At 34.3% G+C, this 16,848-nt stretch overlaps 1 protein-coding gene across 6 annotated transcripts; it reads right to left on the reverse strand.

Moving 5' to 3' along the window:
• Window positions 1–95: 95 nt before the first annotated feature.
• LOC109609175 (synaptosomal-associated protein 25) lies at window positions 96–16,462 on the reverse strand. 6 transcript variants are annotated; one of them, XM_049966396.1, is made up of 7 exons: window positions 16,308–16,462; window positions 15,853–15,946; window positions 14,106–14,147; window positions 7,754–7,802; window positions 4,037–4,154; window positions 3,705–3,978; window positions 96–1,715 (listed from the first exon to the last, which is right to left on the reverse strand). In XM_049966396.1, exons 2-7 carry the CDS (start codon window positions 15,940–15,942, stop codon window positions 1,650–1,652), a joined length of 639 nt encoding a protein of 212 aa, XP_049822353.1. In that variant the 5' UTR covers window positions 15,943–15,946; window positions 16,308–16,462; the 3' UTR covers window positions 96–1,649. The 6 variants fall into 6 exon arrangements, with proteins under 6 accessions (XP_049822353.1, XP_049818761.1, XP_019881365.1 ...); XM_049962804.1 differs by lacking the exon at window positions 7,754–7,802 and adding an exon at window positions 8,422–8,470; XM_020025806.2 differs by lacking the exon at window positions 7,754–7,802 and adding an exon at window positions 8,422–8,470 and having other exon boundaries at window positions 96–2,176.
• Between the last annotated feature and the right edge of the window lie 386 nt (window positions 16,463–16,848).

The following is a 16,848-nucleotide window of genomic DNA, read 5'->3' on the forward strand; positions in this document are numbered from 1 at the left end:
GGTGCAAGTCCAAAGAGTCTAAACTTTTTTTGGAGGACGACAAACGTACTTAGATAATTTCTATAAATAGATGAAAAAAACAATAAAAATAACAATTGTTTTCAGTAATATATTTTATTTATAATTCGAGATAACTACTCTATACATTGTTAGAATAATACATGTTTGTAAATAACTTATTACCATCAGTTAAAGTAAAGCCATTTGGTATTGTGGCTTCTAAGTAACTATAAGCTGTTCTAACTATTACGCAAAACAGCGTTTTTGTCTAGTTATATAACCAAATTAAGTCGATAATTTCGTAATATAACAGCCCACTTATCTTAAGTAAATATCACTTCATCCTCTTATTACTATGTAATTAAATAATGGTAAATTACTAAAATCTGTACATAAAAAACTAAGCCCTTAATGAAATGGAAGATGTCAGAACCAGGAAACGTTCGTGACTAATCAGGGGAACATTAGATATGGCTAATCACAGTAAATATTCTACTACAAGATGCCGCTGCAAAAGCAAGATTAATCGAGCTACAATACAGACGTTATTTCTAAATGGTACAACAGTTATTCAGCTCTGCCCTCCTTTTCATGCGACACCTTGTATGACGGTAGGTTTTTGAAACCTACGTCGTTCCCTTAATAATTGTATAAACTGTGCCAAACTTCAACAAAACAATCATACTACAAGAAAAAATTCACTTTTAAACAGCACAACAAAAATTCCCTTAATCGTTTAAGAAAAGTGGAATTTTTTATGTAGTAGTTTATGTTACTAGTACACTATAAAATTATTTACAGTTACAATATAAGACATTCTTATATACAGACGTTTAATAACAATCCAAACTTGAAAAATTCACATCACATGTTAATACGAAATACTGGTACAATTTACAATAATTTTAAAGCTATTTAATGGTGACCAAAGAAAGCACCAACACCGTTTCATTTAAATTGATAACATCACCCCAAGGCGTGAACTAGTAACATTTTTTTTATAAATTAACGAAAAATCAAGGCGCTACAGTGAATCAGTGATCGAACATCAACCGATATTTCGTGTTATGTGCGGAAATTGTGCTTACTAAGACTTTAACTTTGTCAGAAAAACACATAACCGATTAAGTGTAATATAATACAAAATCTCAAATAGATTTAAAATCAGTTAACTTCTGTATAAAAGAGCTTTTAATAAATATGGAATATAAATAATATAATTTTATATGCCGTTACTAGCCAACATATCTAGGAAGGGCGTTAAATAAAAATGCAATAAATAAGCCTCGTCTACTGATTAACCCATATCGATAATGTGTGCGGAACAATAGTCCGCCTTCTTTCAACATTTACTGATATGTGTGCAATTAATAACGAAACTGCTTGACAAATTGACACTGGCTGAACATGATTTCATCTAATCTGCAATCAACAGCAGGAAGCAAGTCAGCCATTGATTTAAAATAGTGTGGAATGTTATATAGTCGCAAGTTCCCCGTTAGGTTGGCTAATAACAAACTCGCATTTTCTACCATACAGGATACAATAATATTAGTATTAAGAACTAGTAAACTAGATACCACTAAGCCGTAACATCGAGAATTGAGAGAAGAGTATAAAAGGCGACTTGTATCCCCCGCTCCCCCGTTTTAGGACTTGAGGAGTTTGTTGGCACGCTGGTTCGCCACTGCTATACGCGTTTCGTTGCTCTCACCCTAACCAACAAACATATAACCAGTGTGCCCCATCACATAATACTTCACTACCGATCATCAGATCTGGTCCGTTCCCATTGAGGCGCGCACAAACTTGCGCTCTATCGTTAAAATCACCGCCCACGCCACACAGCGGCCACTCAAACGAACGAACGATCGAAACCAAAGAACAAGAAAGGTCAATTTATCATAATGAATTTCATTTTGTCAGATTATTGTCGCTCATATATAAATTTAATGAATACAATCGTCTACACAGCGGGGTAAAAGCTTAAATATTTATATCGTTATAGGCTACAAAGCTTTATTGTTAAGTTTAAATAATCGTGATGGGAACGAATCAGATATGCAAAGAAAGTCTGCAATATATATTTAAGTGTTTTTGTTGTGTTGTGTGTCTACTTGAGAAGATCATGAGCACGTTGGTTCGCCACCTCTATCCTGGTTGCGTTCGACTCGCCCTGTTGGTGGTTGTTGTTGTTGGTGGTAATTGGTTGGTCGGACCCATCGTAAATTGTGTACGTAAAATTGTTGTTGGTAGTAGATTGGATTGTGTCGTGGAGTGAACGAAGTAGCAATGTAAAACAAACAACACCAAGATTATTTAAAATCCAAGCAGAAAAATTATTAAAACAACATTCGGTTAGTTTCTTCTCACATTATACGCCCAAAGAAAATTGAATTTATATAAATATTTAATAATGTTTTTTGAAGGTTGGTTTAAGAGGCTCATCAAGAAATTCCCGAACGAATCAAATGTTTTAATCATTTTAAAGGTATTTCCTCTGAGCGTACGAATTCAAAGCGTGCCGAACGTTTTAAATTGTAATGTGCAGTTTCTAAAAACCGGGGAAATAATGTGAATGCCGGGACGGTCCCAGTTGCTGCACGACCCAAATTCGAACCGGATTCTTACGTTTTTAATTTAAATCCAAAGACGAATTCCTCGTTACGGAGAGCAAGCTCCGGTAAACAATTTCATTCGCTGCCCTGATTTATTTCGGACCCAACGAAAACATGTTTGTTCGGTGCGCCTGAATTTATTCATTGTTATTAAAGAATTTCATTTGAAAAAACTCGTAATGGATACAATTTGTCACGTGAACGTAAATAAAATTGATTATTCAATTCGGTATAATGGGAACGTTGTATGTTTAAGTAAATACTTTTTTCTTGGGGAATAAAGTAAAATGGAAAAGGAATTCAAGTTTAATTAAATATTTACCAAGGCATAAATGAAATTCTTCAAAACAATTAATACCCATTAGCTGAATAAAAATTTAATTAAAAAGCTTTTTGAATAACTAAAGAGCAAACTTTTAAAAGCATTTTACAGTTGCGTATAATACAACATAAGTGCAATGCCAATCGAACAGTTGTATTTCGTGTGCGGATCAGTAAAAAAATAACACACAAAACAAATTTCAAAAAGCTTAAGTTCCCATAAACATGTTTAAAACAAGGAAGTGCATATAAAAGCGGTCTATCGATTTTTACAATTCCCGGCGAACTCCTACGTTAGATACGATTCCATCTCTGTATAGTGAATAATAAATGCTAAAGTTGACTGTAAATTTTCTAGTGTACCCATGACAAGCAGATTTTTTTGTTTGAATTGTGCGAGAGCAAAAATCCTTTTGTGAAGAGGACTCGGTCGTTCTTTGTAGTCTCATGCATTGTTTAACAATGGAAACGGTTTTTGATGTTGTATTTGTACAGAATAAATCGTGTAAATGTTTGGAATCTTTGTTTTAAACATATTTTCTGTTTTCAGTCACGTCGATCTGGCTACAAACAAACGAATACACTCATACGTTGGTGCTAATGATGGCGTCTATTACTGAATCAAAAACAGGAAGATCTCAGCAGCCAGATCGCCGTTTCAAAGATATATGTCTTAACTTAAATCCCACATTTCACTTACCGAAGCCTCAGTAAGCCCTGAAACAACCCACAAACCGCCCCGACCACCCAAACAATATTAATTACCTTCAAGTTGATGCGATCGACCTGCCGGTTCTGGTTCTCCAGCTCGGATCCCATGTCGATGGCCATGTTTCGCAGATTGCCGATCATGGTGTTCACCTGGCTGACGTTCTCTTCCATCTCGTCCTCGCGGGCGTCGTTTGTGATGCGCCCGATGTATCCGCCCTGCGGGCCCATGCCGTTGCGATCGTCCATCATGCGCTGCGGCTGGTTGTTCACCACCTTGCCGTCGTCGTTGCCCTTCCACGTGCCCTCGTCCTCCTTAAACGACGAGCCCCTGAAACGACGCCGTTTGCTCAGTGACCGAACCAATGGAGGAATGTTACTTTACTCACTTCTGACACGGCAAAACGCATAGACCACAGCACTTCTCCATGCCGGTGAGATTTTTCTCGGCCTCGCGCATATCGGTGTTGATCTGGTCCATTCCATCCTCGATCCGGTCCAATTGCTCTGTTCAAACACACCGAGAGCACGTTAGCACGACTATATCAATCACACGGTCGCAGTCACATTAATAACTAAGTAGCATGTGTGTACCTTGTATAGTGTATGTTAGAGTTTGTTTTTTTTACATACTGCATGCTCATGCCTTCTAGTCTACTCAAAAATCGATTTACATGTACTAAAAATCTCCTGGTGTGTTACCAATGGTGATGACTTTGTGCACTATAAAGAACCCTTAGTTGTCAAGCTTCATAATAATGAATTCTTTATAGTCTATTCTTAGCTTTCAGTAAAATAATGTGCGTGTGTATCTTACTTAAGAGTGGTATAACCAAAATGGAATTTTATGGACTCCTAACCACAATTTATTGTCACGTCGAAATTCGTGTGTAGCTGGAGAGTACAAGCTATCTTTAAGGTCTATCTTAAATGTATTAAATGTTTACATAAGTGTTAATAAAATTTAATTACACACGTAGACACAGTCATAAGTGTTCCTTTAATGTCCACATCCCGTTAATGGAGATTTTTTGTACACGCTTGCATCAATATTAAAAATGTAGTAGTAAGCAACTAGGTTTTCAGCAAAACCATGCTAAAGACAAAATGTTCAGTATAGAACTGGCTTAGCGTTAGAATAAACAGGAGGAAGTGTGAAATATAACGTTGAATACGTTTATTGTGAGTAGGTGTCAACTTACTTCAGTTGTGTTTAATCCTTCAATGTATATGGGGTAACTTTGAATCATGTATATATTATCCATCAAAATGGTTTAAATCAATATGTAGTTAGTACTGGGGTGGTGGTGAAATTTACACGACACACCTTTGGCGTAAAAGCACCAAGATTAGTTTAGTATGTGCTACGGACACAACACAAATTGGCCACCCATTTGTTAGTACATGTCAGATAAGTAACGATGGTGTTTTTGTTAAAAAATCTTGTTGCTTCGTGTGCAAATTTACCACCTTCCAACATCAAATTTGTACACCACATGCCTAACAATCGCCTCTAGTTATGGTCTACAAATTTGATTAGCCAGGATTGAAACATTTCACACGCTAGTTTGATAGTGAAGCGTCACAACAAGCTATATATTGTATGAAATATTCCAATGTGAAAAAGTCATATTGAGATGTTAATGTGTATTCTTAAGGACTTGACGGCTGATTATTAGTATTCCTACAGACCGTGTCATCTAGATGACAATCAGCAAGACAAATTTGATTAAAACTTAGGAGGCCCACTTTGCGCATTGCTTCCAAGATAAGTCTCATAAACCGAGGAGCGCAAAACAGAGAAGATGATAATGGTGGCATAAAAGATATTAGAGCAGTTGATTAAACACGTTTATCTTGAGGGAAACCCAGTAAAACTTGGGTGGGTTTTAATAATTTTCTCTATTAATATTTAATCGAAATTCATCTAATCTGACAGGATCTGTATTATTCAGCCTGCTACATCTCATGTGAATAAAATTTATTTCGCGGAAAATTGTCCGGAGTTTATTTTATTTTATTTTAAAATCTCGAAGCAATTTGCTGACTAAACCCATAAAATTATGACACCTCATTAATTTTACGAGCTTATTTCTTAAAATTACATTTTTAGGGTGAAAGATTTTATCTATTAAGTCAGCAAACTAAATATTCAATTAAGGGTATTTTATACACATGGATGTTGGACGTTGAAAGCAATACAAGGGATTATTAGTCAGTTCATTGTATGTCGGGGATGTCTTTAAATTGGTAAAATCCTGGGCAGTAGGAATAGTTGAAAGTTTCTTCTTCAATTCTAGTTATGTATTTTTATTGTAGTTTATATTTCCTGTTTTCTCTTCCAGCAGTATGAGAAAAGTCGTGTAAAAGAAATAAGTACAATTACATGTAAAACAAATAAAAAAATGTTGAAACGAGTCTTATCCTAGAAAATAAGGGAAATGTATTTCATCAACAGTAAGATTGTACATCGAAACTTAAAAGTAACATAAAACAGTTTGAGAAAGTAAGAGTAAGTCGATTCATAATATTATATATGATCTAGCACATTAACTATGCCGTTTCTAAAGTAATGAGATTCCTATTGCTTTCGTCGTTACGCCTCGATAAAAAGTTTCACCGTTTTAAGAGTTTGCTTATGTTAACACGTATTTGTTAGAAGTCTTGCACGGCAATAGCTATCGATCAGAAACACACCCAAAGGCCAAAGTATTTACTCGTTCTCTTAAAAATGGAGATAAGTTTTTTACTGGACTATATCGAACGTGGCTTATTGCATGTTGCATATTCAAAAAGAAAAAAATCACTGTTACGGCATTCATGAATATGTTCACTACAAGAGATAACTTCCAATACATATGTAAAACGATAAAAAACGTCTGCATATAATCGAAATATCCTCGTCGACTCCACACAAATACAAGAGCGTCTGGTGACGTACCGAATTAGCAGGATACCCTGTCGAACTTACCTGTGTCTTCGTACTTGAGCTCATTACTTTAGAAACGGATGAAAGCGCAGCTTACTGAGCACAACCAATCGCGTGTGTTGATATTTCAGTCAGATGATGGGTAGATCATACAATGAATACAACAGTGTCGTCTAATCGGAATAGTTTGATGTTGTTCTGTTCCAGCCGCATATAAATAAGGCATTCACTAGGTACATCAATGCGATCACTTCGAGATAAAAAAGAGGGAAAAACTGGACAAACGTGTAAGTCTGTTATTTTCTCTGTATCCAAAGTTACATGGTCAAAGTTTCTTTCTACACCCCAACATGGAAATATAAATTATGTATTTTAGGCACTTGTGATTCTGTGGTCTAAATAAAGCGACAATGCAATTATAACTAAGAGGAAAGGAAACTTTCAACTGTTCTGGTTTTCTAAAATTCTCGGGTTTTACTTCGTCACTTCGGGAAAGGCGGAAATGTACAGATGTGTGAGACAAGGAAGTCATGGGTGAGCTATTTGTACAAAATGAATGGTGATTTATTTATTATTGCCAAAGGTACGGTGCCAAACCTGGGCCAAATTTCAAGAAGCCACAGTTGGAAAAAAAAATCATAAGTGAACGTAATAGGGGCCAATGGAAGAACATGATAAAATTTCCATCGAGGATCAAAGAAAGAATATTTATTTGCCAAAATCAATTTAAAGAACAGTTGATACTTTCAGACTTTCTGTAACGAATCGTGTTAGGAAAAGCACAAAGTCGCCTACAACCACCCTGGTATCGATCAGAAGTTCCAGACAACCTAAATGTGATTTCTTGAAATTTAGTACGGGTTTTTTTCAGCACACAGCCTCTGGCACCATATACAGTCTGACGAGACACAAATTTTGATGCAGGAAAATGAGAGAATGAATAATGGAAAGATATAATAAAATATATAAAGCTCTAAGTCATCAACATTGGCCTTGTATTGCATCGTAAACCAAGTTTGATGGTTGTTTGTTGAATGTATCACGTAATAATTGAATTTATTTTCCACATTTTTCATGATATTCTCTAATCCTAGATAAAAATTGGCGTCTTGCTGGACTGCACACAATTTAGTTAGTAAATTCATAGTAAATTTAGACGATATTTAGAAATGCTTACCGCCCTGTTCATCCAGCATGACCAGGGTTTTCATCCCGACCTCGTGGCTCTACAAACATCAAGATCATGTCAGCTCGGAAAACCATGTGTAAACCCTCACCATGTAACTATGGCCTAATTTTTATGTACCGTTTTGGGTCCGGTTAATATATTATGAGAATAGTAGTAAAAAACCTAAATAGATTAGTCCACCAAAAACCAACAATTAATTTTTACCATTGAAAGCTGTTTCACCAAATGTTAAATATATTCAGAGTCACATAAAAACAATTTAAAATCGTGCCGCTTATTTCCAATCGTTAAGCTAGATAATTGTAAAATGTTCCTTCTGAAACTTCCCTTATTCCATTTCATGACTGGCTTGAATAATATAATTTAAACTGCTACATTTTGTACCATCTACAATAAGTCACGTTTATTGGGTGATAAAAATTGATTTTTATATTAATACGTTGTCGTACTTGTTCATTGTTTTACTATCTCATAAAAGTATCAGGTGGTTTACGTTAAAATATGAACATAAACTGGCTGAATAAACGGAAATGTCAGAATTATGAAGTTAACGATTGAAAGTAAAACGGCACGATCCCAGTTCTTTCGCCTAGATAGTTATGCTTTTCCCACAACACCAACGTTATTAGGTCGCATCGTAACACTTCTTAGCTTACCGCCTTGATGGTTTAGCATCTCCAAGGTCTTCGCCCCAGCATCGGTACTCTATAACACCAGTAGTGCCAATAGCAAAAAAATGACCCACATAAAAGTACAAAAAACAAAAACCAAAAAAAAAAACATATACCAACGAACATAAAACATAGCAACTAAGTGAATAGATAAAATCACACGTATAACACTCATCAGATAAATACACAACAGTAAAGCTGTAACGGGTGAGATACATATATTCACAAATATACAAATTGGGACATGTGAATCGCACATTGCCTTATGAAAAACCGAAAAGTATAGCTCGTACAATGAAAATACATTCGTTTTCATGTGCCAGGTCAACGAATTTACTTTTATTGCACTCCATGCCTCCCAAATTGATTGATCGCGGCTATACTAATAATTTTTTGGAGGCAATGTGCGATGTAATATTTATATAACAAAAATCAGAGTGAAGAACATTTAGGACAGACTAAGCAAAGCAATTTGAGCATGCAGTCGTGTAACTTATGTATTAAATATGTAAGTATATAAAGTAAATTTTATATATAATGTAGCTTAACAGTATTAGAAAAATTAAAAATTAGATATGGACGATTATGCATTCAAACACATGTAACAATGAGGATTGGGGAGACGACATTCATTTGTGTGGATCGATACGCACTACAATTTGTTAGGGTGCTCATCTCGTGATGAAAACAGCCGTGTGAAAAAAAAAAATAATTGCTTTATTGAGATCAGTTAGAACCAATCGATACCACATTCGGAGCTGGGCTATTTCCAGTGCAGCAATTCGAGTTAATTTAACAGTTTTTGTCCGATAAATATAGGAACGTAATTAAGTAGGCTGGGGCGGAATTAATATTTGTATTTTGTCGACGAATTTATCAGTTGGTCGGTCAAACATCCGGAATGTCGTTTCGCCAATCGCTAATGTAAAAGCGAAATGTGAGTGATGATATCAATAAAAAAATTATCGGGTAAGAGCTTGACGGATCGAGGTTTAATGGGGAACCAATATTTTATCAGATACGTAAAATGAGAGTGAGAGAACAGAGTTGGAGGAGTAGAGACAAGACTCACCTCCCTGGTCATCTAAAGCGACCAAGGTGCGGATTCCAGCCTCCTTGCTCTAAAGCAGCACAAAACAGGTGTAAAATGTATGTTAATTCATGTTTAAGTGATACACGCCCGCAATTCTTTTGCTTGTTTTAAGGTCAGAGGTCGTGCACATCAATAGTGAACGTGTGGTACGTTTTAACATGAAAATTTCAATAGCCGGATCTGGAGTGAATGTGACGACGTTTGCGTAAACCACGTTTTAATCGACGTTCCATCTAATAATGCGCATAGACTCTAAGCTTAAATCAAAAAAGTTTTTCAGTAGTTTTAATGTGTCGTAACTCAGTTTCAGTATGCAATCAAATTTTGGCGCTGGGTACAGTGTGTATAGACAGCCACACACAACTAGTTAACTATACATCAAAAACCATCGGGGATATTATTTTACAAATGTTTCTTTTGCGAAGGTTTCACTCATAAAACGTTTTCGCAGGACGTTCCGTGCTTAGTTTAATTTTATAACGCAATTCCCATCAATTTGTTCCATGTACTACTTCGTCGAGTAAATTAATGCAACAATATTTGCTTATCAGGCAAAAACAAACAAATAATATTGTAATATTGTTATTTAATTTTATCGTTGGGAGTGTTAGTTAAACTGTTCCATACCGCAAAGCTTCGTGACTGACATATATCAAAAATTGAAAACAAATTCGACCTCACGGTTAATTTTTAACCCCGGAAAATTCCGGGCTTGACGCTACTTATCGGGACTCGACTGAAATTCCGTTTTCAGTGCCGCCGTCGCTGAAAACCGTTCGCACAGACTGAAATCAATACGTAAATTAGCCGGATAAATAATTCCGCGTTGTCCGTTTTAATTTAAACACATCGATCGGCTTTAAAACTTCATTTTATATTCATCGGTACAATATCGTATCGTGGAAATATTAATGGGACGATCGAATATAAAAATATTGAGTGTGTAATGCATATTTAATAAGGCCGGCCGGAAATAGAACACTCAAAGGCCCCCAAAAATTAAAGTAAGCACGGACACATCTTGATTATTTAACCGTTTTAGTTGCTTTTTTTATAACTGCTGATTAGTTTACCTGAAAATCAATGAGTTAATTCTTATATTGAGTACAGGAATATGCAGGATAAAAATACAAATTCGTTCGATAATTTCACTTGTATCCATCATCCACCTGTTTGTTAGTCGACGTTTTTCGGTTCTCCATTGAAAGTATGTCGTCGTTTATTCGCTCCGAATATAATAATACAATAATTTTTGCAATAAAAAATTGTAACCGAAACCAAAGTACGAAACGAGCCTCGTGGTGGCGGTCGTTAATGTGCATAAATTAAATGGCGAAAGAAAATACGGTCTTCCTTAATTTAATTCAGACATGCAATGTGTCGCAGTTTTGTGTTCCTAACTTTTCCAATAAAGCTCCTCGAATCGTGAATTGAACTGTTTTTAAGGAGCGCTTTGGTTAAAAATAGTTCCGGTCGTGAGGATAAGAAATCAACTAGAAATCGCACAAATATCCTGTGATTTACACTAGTTTGCAGCAAAATTATACACAGAAACTTTCCTTTACTTATATGTTAAAGATAATTGGCGTTTGCTGAACACAAAAGTCATATTTATATATTTATTCATGTTGCCTAGATAATTCGGAGTCCAGAATAAACGGCAAGTCCAATTAGGATGAATAATATTTTGTTGGAAAGGGGAGTAAATTATGCATCCGTGGTATCAAATTAGTTTTATTTGGAACAAAAATAGCTGAATTACAGCTGTGAAAAGTTCAAAGTTGATGCAATTTTTGTCAATTTTAAGTTTCTTTGAGTAATTTTTTTCAATAACTGATTTCAATGACAAATTTTGTACCTTAATTGACAATTTGTCCAATTACAACCATTTCACACTTTAGTAGACACAAATTGAATACATAATGAAAAGGGTATGATGTAAAAATAAAATAAGATGCCAGTGACAGTCTATCAACATTTGGTTGTTCTTGGCTTTAATATCTTCTTTCCATTTCTGTTATGTGTTGGTGGAATTCTTTAACTTGTTCATCGCCTTGAGCACCTACATTTTCTGGGAAGAAAATCAATTGACTAAAGAAAAAATGAATTTTAATTGCCTTATTTGAACTTGAAAGTTGTTATAAAAATATTTTGGTATAAATATCTCTTAGAATGAATGAATATTAATTGAAAGAGTGTGACTTATGCATACCAATTGCCTTGTACCTTTGTAAGAATGTTTTCGATATTTTTGAACTATTGATTTTTCTTGTTTCTATCATAACATTTTGATTTATTTTTATCTTCAATTCATTAAAATTGTAAAATTAACAGAACTATTATGAAAAGAGAATACTCAAAAGGTGAAAATTGTAGAAAATCATCACAAATTGCATGAATTAAGTTTTCTCAACTGTAACTCAATTTTTCTTCATCTTAATCAGGCTTGCTGTTAATTCTGAACGTTACTTTATGTAATATGACAAACAAAAACCCATAACATTTTCAATTTTGATTTGATCTTGATTTAGTATTGATTAAAAATGTGAAACTAATAAAATTATTGAGAATAAAAAATGCTCAAAAGGTTAAAGTGGCTGAAAATCATCAATAATTGCATGAAATCCCCCAGCTATACTTTAGTTTTCCTTCATTTCAATTAGGTTTACTGTTAATTCTGGACGATAATTTATACAAAATGACAAACTGAAAACCTCAAATTTGCAAATATCTTGTAGGTGATCAACCAAATGAAAAAATTCAACATGATTTTTGTGGACAAAGCAACCGCTAAAAATTATTTTCATTTGTAAACCAGTGTAACAGAACTGGAGCACTTAGAATTGAATATATTCATACTTCCAATGGACAACGTGGAAAAACTTTTACGCCACACCACCTAACAACGATAAAAATACAACAGCTGTTGCCTGCACCAAAAATTAACACCAAACAAAACAAACCAACGAAACTCAAAAAAATATCAGTCTTGTTATGTTATGGTAGTGGCTGTGGTCTGTTCAAAATATTTGCAGTCTGCTAGTGTGTGTGTGCAAAAGTGCATGTGTGTAGGTATAATATATACGTAGTATATATAGATTTTTTTTATATATATATATAAAATGAATATTCTGTACACGGAACACAGCACAACACAGCCACACTTGCAGGGCTACCGCTACCACAACATAGACGAAGTGTACGGGGTACCTCACATCTTTTTTTTTTTTTAAATCAATATTCTCGTCTTGCTGTTTTATTCATTGGTTTAGAGATCTCGCGTTGTGCGAATGTTTTCTAGAAACGAGACGGGCTGAAAAATCCTCAGCGTATCACAATTATTTTTAGTTAAATAAGCTTCAATTTTACGTAATAGTTAATGCGATTATATATTGTACAGTTAATTAAGTTAACGAAATGATTGATTTAGTAACCCTCATATAAAGTCTACAACAAACTTGTGGGAATTAAAATGTAAAAATAAATTTCTATTCCTGGCTACAGAATAGAAATATTTCTGTAATTCATCCAAGATTTGGAAATAAAATATTGTTGACTATAAATTAACACAGAATAATATGACTATTCTAACACTTAAGGCAAGAAATGATCTACTATAATAATAATAATAAAAAAACACAAAGAACAAAAATTCTAATCTAAAAAGAAATAAGTGCGGAATACCAGGAAAGGGTGCAATTAACAAAAACGAGGAGACCCGAATTTTTTTTGACTAATTATCACCATAAACGTCACATGTAAAAATAGCGACTCATTTATAACACTAATTATGAATTGTGATAAACTGAGTGAGATAACGTCATCATTTATGACTAACAAATTCATCGGATAAAAGTTATCGATTAATTATCGAGCACCGGCTTTAATTATTAATTTTTCTATTGTTCCAGCGATAAATTGAACGAAATCTTTAAACGCACAGTGAAACACCCAGTACACATATCCAAAAGCACATTATTTTATAGCATTCGTCTTAAGCAGACCTTTCCCAAATAAGTACCAGCTACGCCCTATTAGCTATTCCAAGTCCTGAGTACCTGCCCGGAGGTTCTCGTTATTGATTTTAGGTACACACATATATATATATAAAACGGAACATAGTTTTTTAAACAAATCGAAATGATATGGGACCAAATACGGCGGACGACACGGTAGTCCTGCTCCGCTCAAGAGAGAGAATAAGTTCGACAGGACAGATAAAAAGACAGTGCGGTACATGCAGCACAGAGAAACATCAAGGGTCAACCTTAGTACAAATCACAACTTCCATCATCGAATTCTGACGCAACTTATTTAATTTTTTTTTCTTGGATTTTTGGGGTCAAAGCTATCAATCAGCGCGGTGATTAATGGTTCCCTTGGGCGTCCTGGATTTGTACAAAGGTTTTCAAGAACATTTAGAGCATAGAAAGAATAATTTAAGTGTAAATAAAACTAAGAAGATTGATTTATCCTGATATCCCAATTACAATATATTTATCACCTAGAGGAAGAGTAATAAAAATAGACAAAAACATTTAATTGTAACGTGAACATTAAAAACATCAATATTTACCTCTTCGCATAGCGCCAACATACGCCTGGTACTCTCCAACGACTGGAAAAAGGAAAATACAATTATTTAGCTAAATTGGCCGTAATTGATCTATTATTATATGAGGTATAAACATTTGGACGGGGATGCAATTAGTTCCGTCCATAAAATTACTGCCACATTTTTACAATTATAATTATAAATCTTGATTACGCATATTTAAAAACTAACATGAGTGATTAATCGTATTATTTCATAAAGTAAACATGAGAAAACATTGTAATTTTAGATTCTGCCTCATTTAACGGTTTTTCTAATTATAAACAACACAACAATTAGAGGCAAATTCGTGTTTACACCATTCATGAGTTTATAACTTAATAAAACACGTGTTTTAAGTTAATACCGAACTTTACGGTGTTATTACAAGAGCCGGTAAATATTTGAGACAATAAATGTGTGATACTCGTGTTACAGACATAATATTCCTGTGAGAATCTTTTGTAATTTTAGATCTGATATCATTAAATAATAGTCCCATTCACAAGAATCGTTTCGAGAACATTGTGGGCACATAACAAGAGCCGAGAAGCTAATTATACTGGTTCTCCGCAACAGGAAATGCATTGAAATCTGAATAATGATTCATTTGTGTGGCACCACGAAATTTACAAGTCCCGATGAAAGTTTTCTGCAAAATGTTATTAATTGTTTCTTGGGGGGGGGCCATTATCAAGTTTATATAAGTAAATTTTCATCTGATAACATCCTTTCAATTATAATTATATCAAATACACACTTTGATTTTGATTGAATTGTTTTAAATTGTGTATTGTCAAGGATAAAACTTGAGTTTTAGTTCGTAACTTTTTGCTGGCACTCATTTACAATTTAATACGATTAGATTTGTTTAATGCCTGTTGGAGAAGTTCTGCCTCTTCAGACATTAATGTAATTCTGTAATTTACATAAATAGGGTTATTGCTTTAATTTATGTTTGATGAGAATGCTTGAAAACTTTTCATATTTATTAATTCGTTCTTTTATCCCGAACGTACGTATGTAAATTTTAAAATCATGAACGCAATACAACTATTGCAGCAATTCACATTTAAAGCGGGTGGGTGGACACTTAGAGAATCGATATTTGAACATCTATATTTCACGAGATGTGGCAATATTCCACAACTGTTCTTTCATTTACCATAATTATTATAATACTTTATACGCAACTAAAATAAAAAGTTTAACTTTAATTTTAAGAAATTTTTAATGTGGCTTTGTTTATAATAATTATTTAAAAATCATTAATATTTTTTAATTTATTTAAATAATAAATAATTTGACACAAAAATATTAGTAAAATATTTATAATAATTTTGTTAATCATAATTGATGTAAATTTATTATATTAAATAAATAAATTTGAATATCAAATGTTTAAATTATCAATATTTTTTTTATAATGTAAATTTTCATTATGAAAAAGTTAATAAATATCAATAAAACTAAGTGTAGGCCAAATATTTATTCTTAAACAACATTTATATAAAATTATTATCTCAAATTTGAATCCTATAAGATTATGTTGATTTTAAGTTTAGAGATTTTATGGCAAAGTCCGAAGTAAAAACAATTTTCTAGCCATTACCATATATAGTAAAAATTTATAAAATCGCATAAAATATGGGCCTAAAGTGTGTTATCTCCATAAAGTTATGCAAATCTCAGTAAATAAATAAATAAATAAATAAAATTATTGACTCACCTCATCTGTGACTTGTTGTGCTTTGAGCTGCAGCTCCTGCAGTTCGGTCCTGGGGGCCCCATTTTCGGCGGCTGGTGCTGCTGCTGGCATTTTTCTGCTACAGAACAAGTCCAATCAGACAAAATTCGATCGACAATTAAAGGGGGACTGGTGGAACGCGACGGTCGCACCGAGATGCAAAATTACACCCGGCCACTGTCTTTTTGTATGGGACTGTACGTTCGCTACTACATTGTTCCCGACAAGAAATCAATAACTACGAGCCGAAACGGGTGCGGATACGGAAAGCCCCCAAAAGCACCGCGACAACGCCGAAACCACAATCCCATACGCAAATACAGTCGGCATACGACAATAACAATCTAATTTGGGACCGTCGAATCGTGCTAATGCGTTATTGTCAATGAAATACGGGAACGTCAATAAAAATGCTGCATGCACAGGTTGGAACTTACATAGATGAAATAAAAGATAGGTTAGACTAGAAGAGGGAAACTATCTGTTGTCGACGAACAACAACAACAACACTTAATGCACTGACAATTTCACATTCATTTAACACATTGACAGCGAAAACTGTCAAGGGGTAACTGCCCTACGATCAGAATGACGTTATGTGATTACTGTATTGTCTAAGGTGCATTGCGCACAATCCGATACCGTTGACGAGGCGAGAGGCAAATTTAAACGTGCCCCGCTCTCGGATTCCCCTTAATTTTTAATTTGAGGTAAATTACATGTGCCTTATTCATTAGGGTCCGGCCGCTGTTTGCCACACGAGCAAACTGTGTTGCGTGGATTGTAAAAAGGTCCAATTAACTGGACTTTTGCAGCATTCATAGGAAGGCTTTGGCAATTACTTTCAGGCCAAATCTGGACACGATTAATATTTACCTTTAATTTGTGTTAAGTAACGTGAGCTTTATTTTTTATGTCGACAATTTCGTTGAAAACTAGAAACTGTTTAACGTTTGCAAACACTAAAGCTGTAAATAA

The sequence above is a fragment of the Aethina tumida genome, chromosome 1, assembly GCF_024364675.1.
Source record: "Aethina tumida isolate Nest 87 chromosome 1, icAetTumi1.1, whole genome shotgun sequence".
NCBI classification, from domain to species: Eukaryota; Metazoa; Arthropoda; class Insecta; order Coleoptera; family Nitidulidae; genus Aethina; species Aethina tumida.

Excerpts from the sequence above, each read along its gene's own strand:
- LOC109609175 (XM_049966396.1), bottom strand. The coding sequence starts at position 15,942 with ATGCCAGCAGCAGCACCAGCCGCCGAAAATGGGGCCCCCAGGACCGAA. Across the intron at positions 14,148-15,852 it reads CACAACAAGTCACAGATGAG|TCGTTGGAGAGTACCAGGCG; the intron begins GTGAGTCAATAA and ends TCCTTTTTCCAG. Across the intron at positions 7,803-14,105 it reads TGTTGGCGCTATGCGAAGAG|AGCCACGAGGTCGGGATGAA; the intron begins GTAAATATTGAT and ends TGATGTTTGTAG.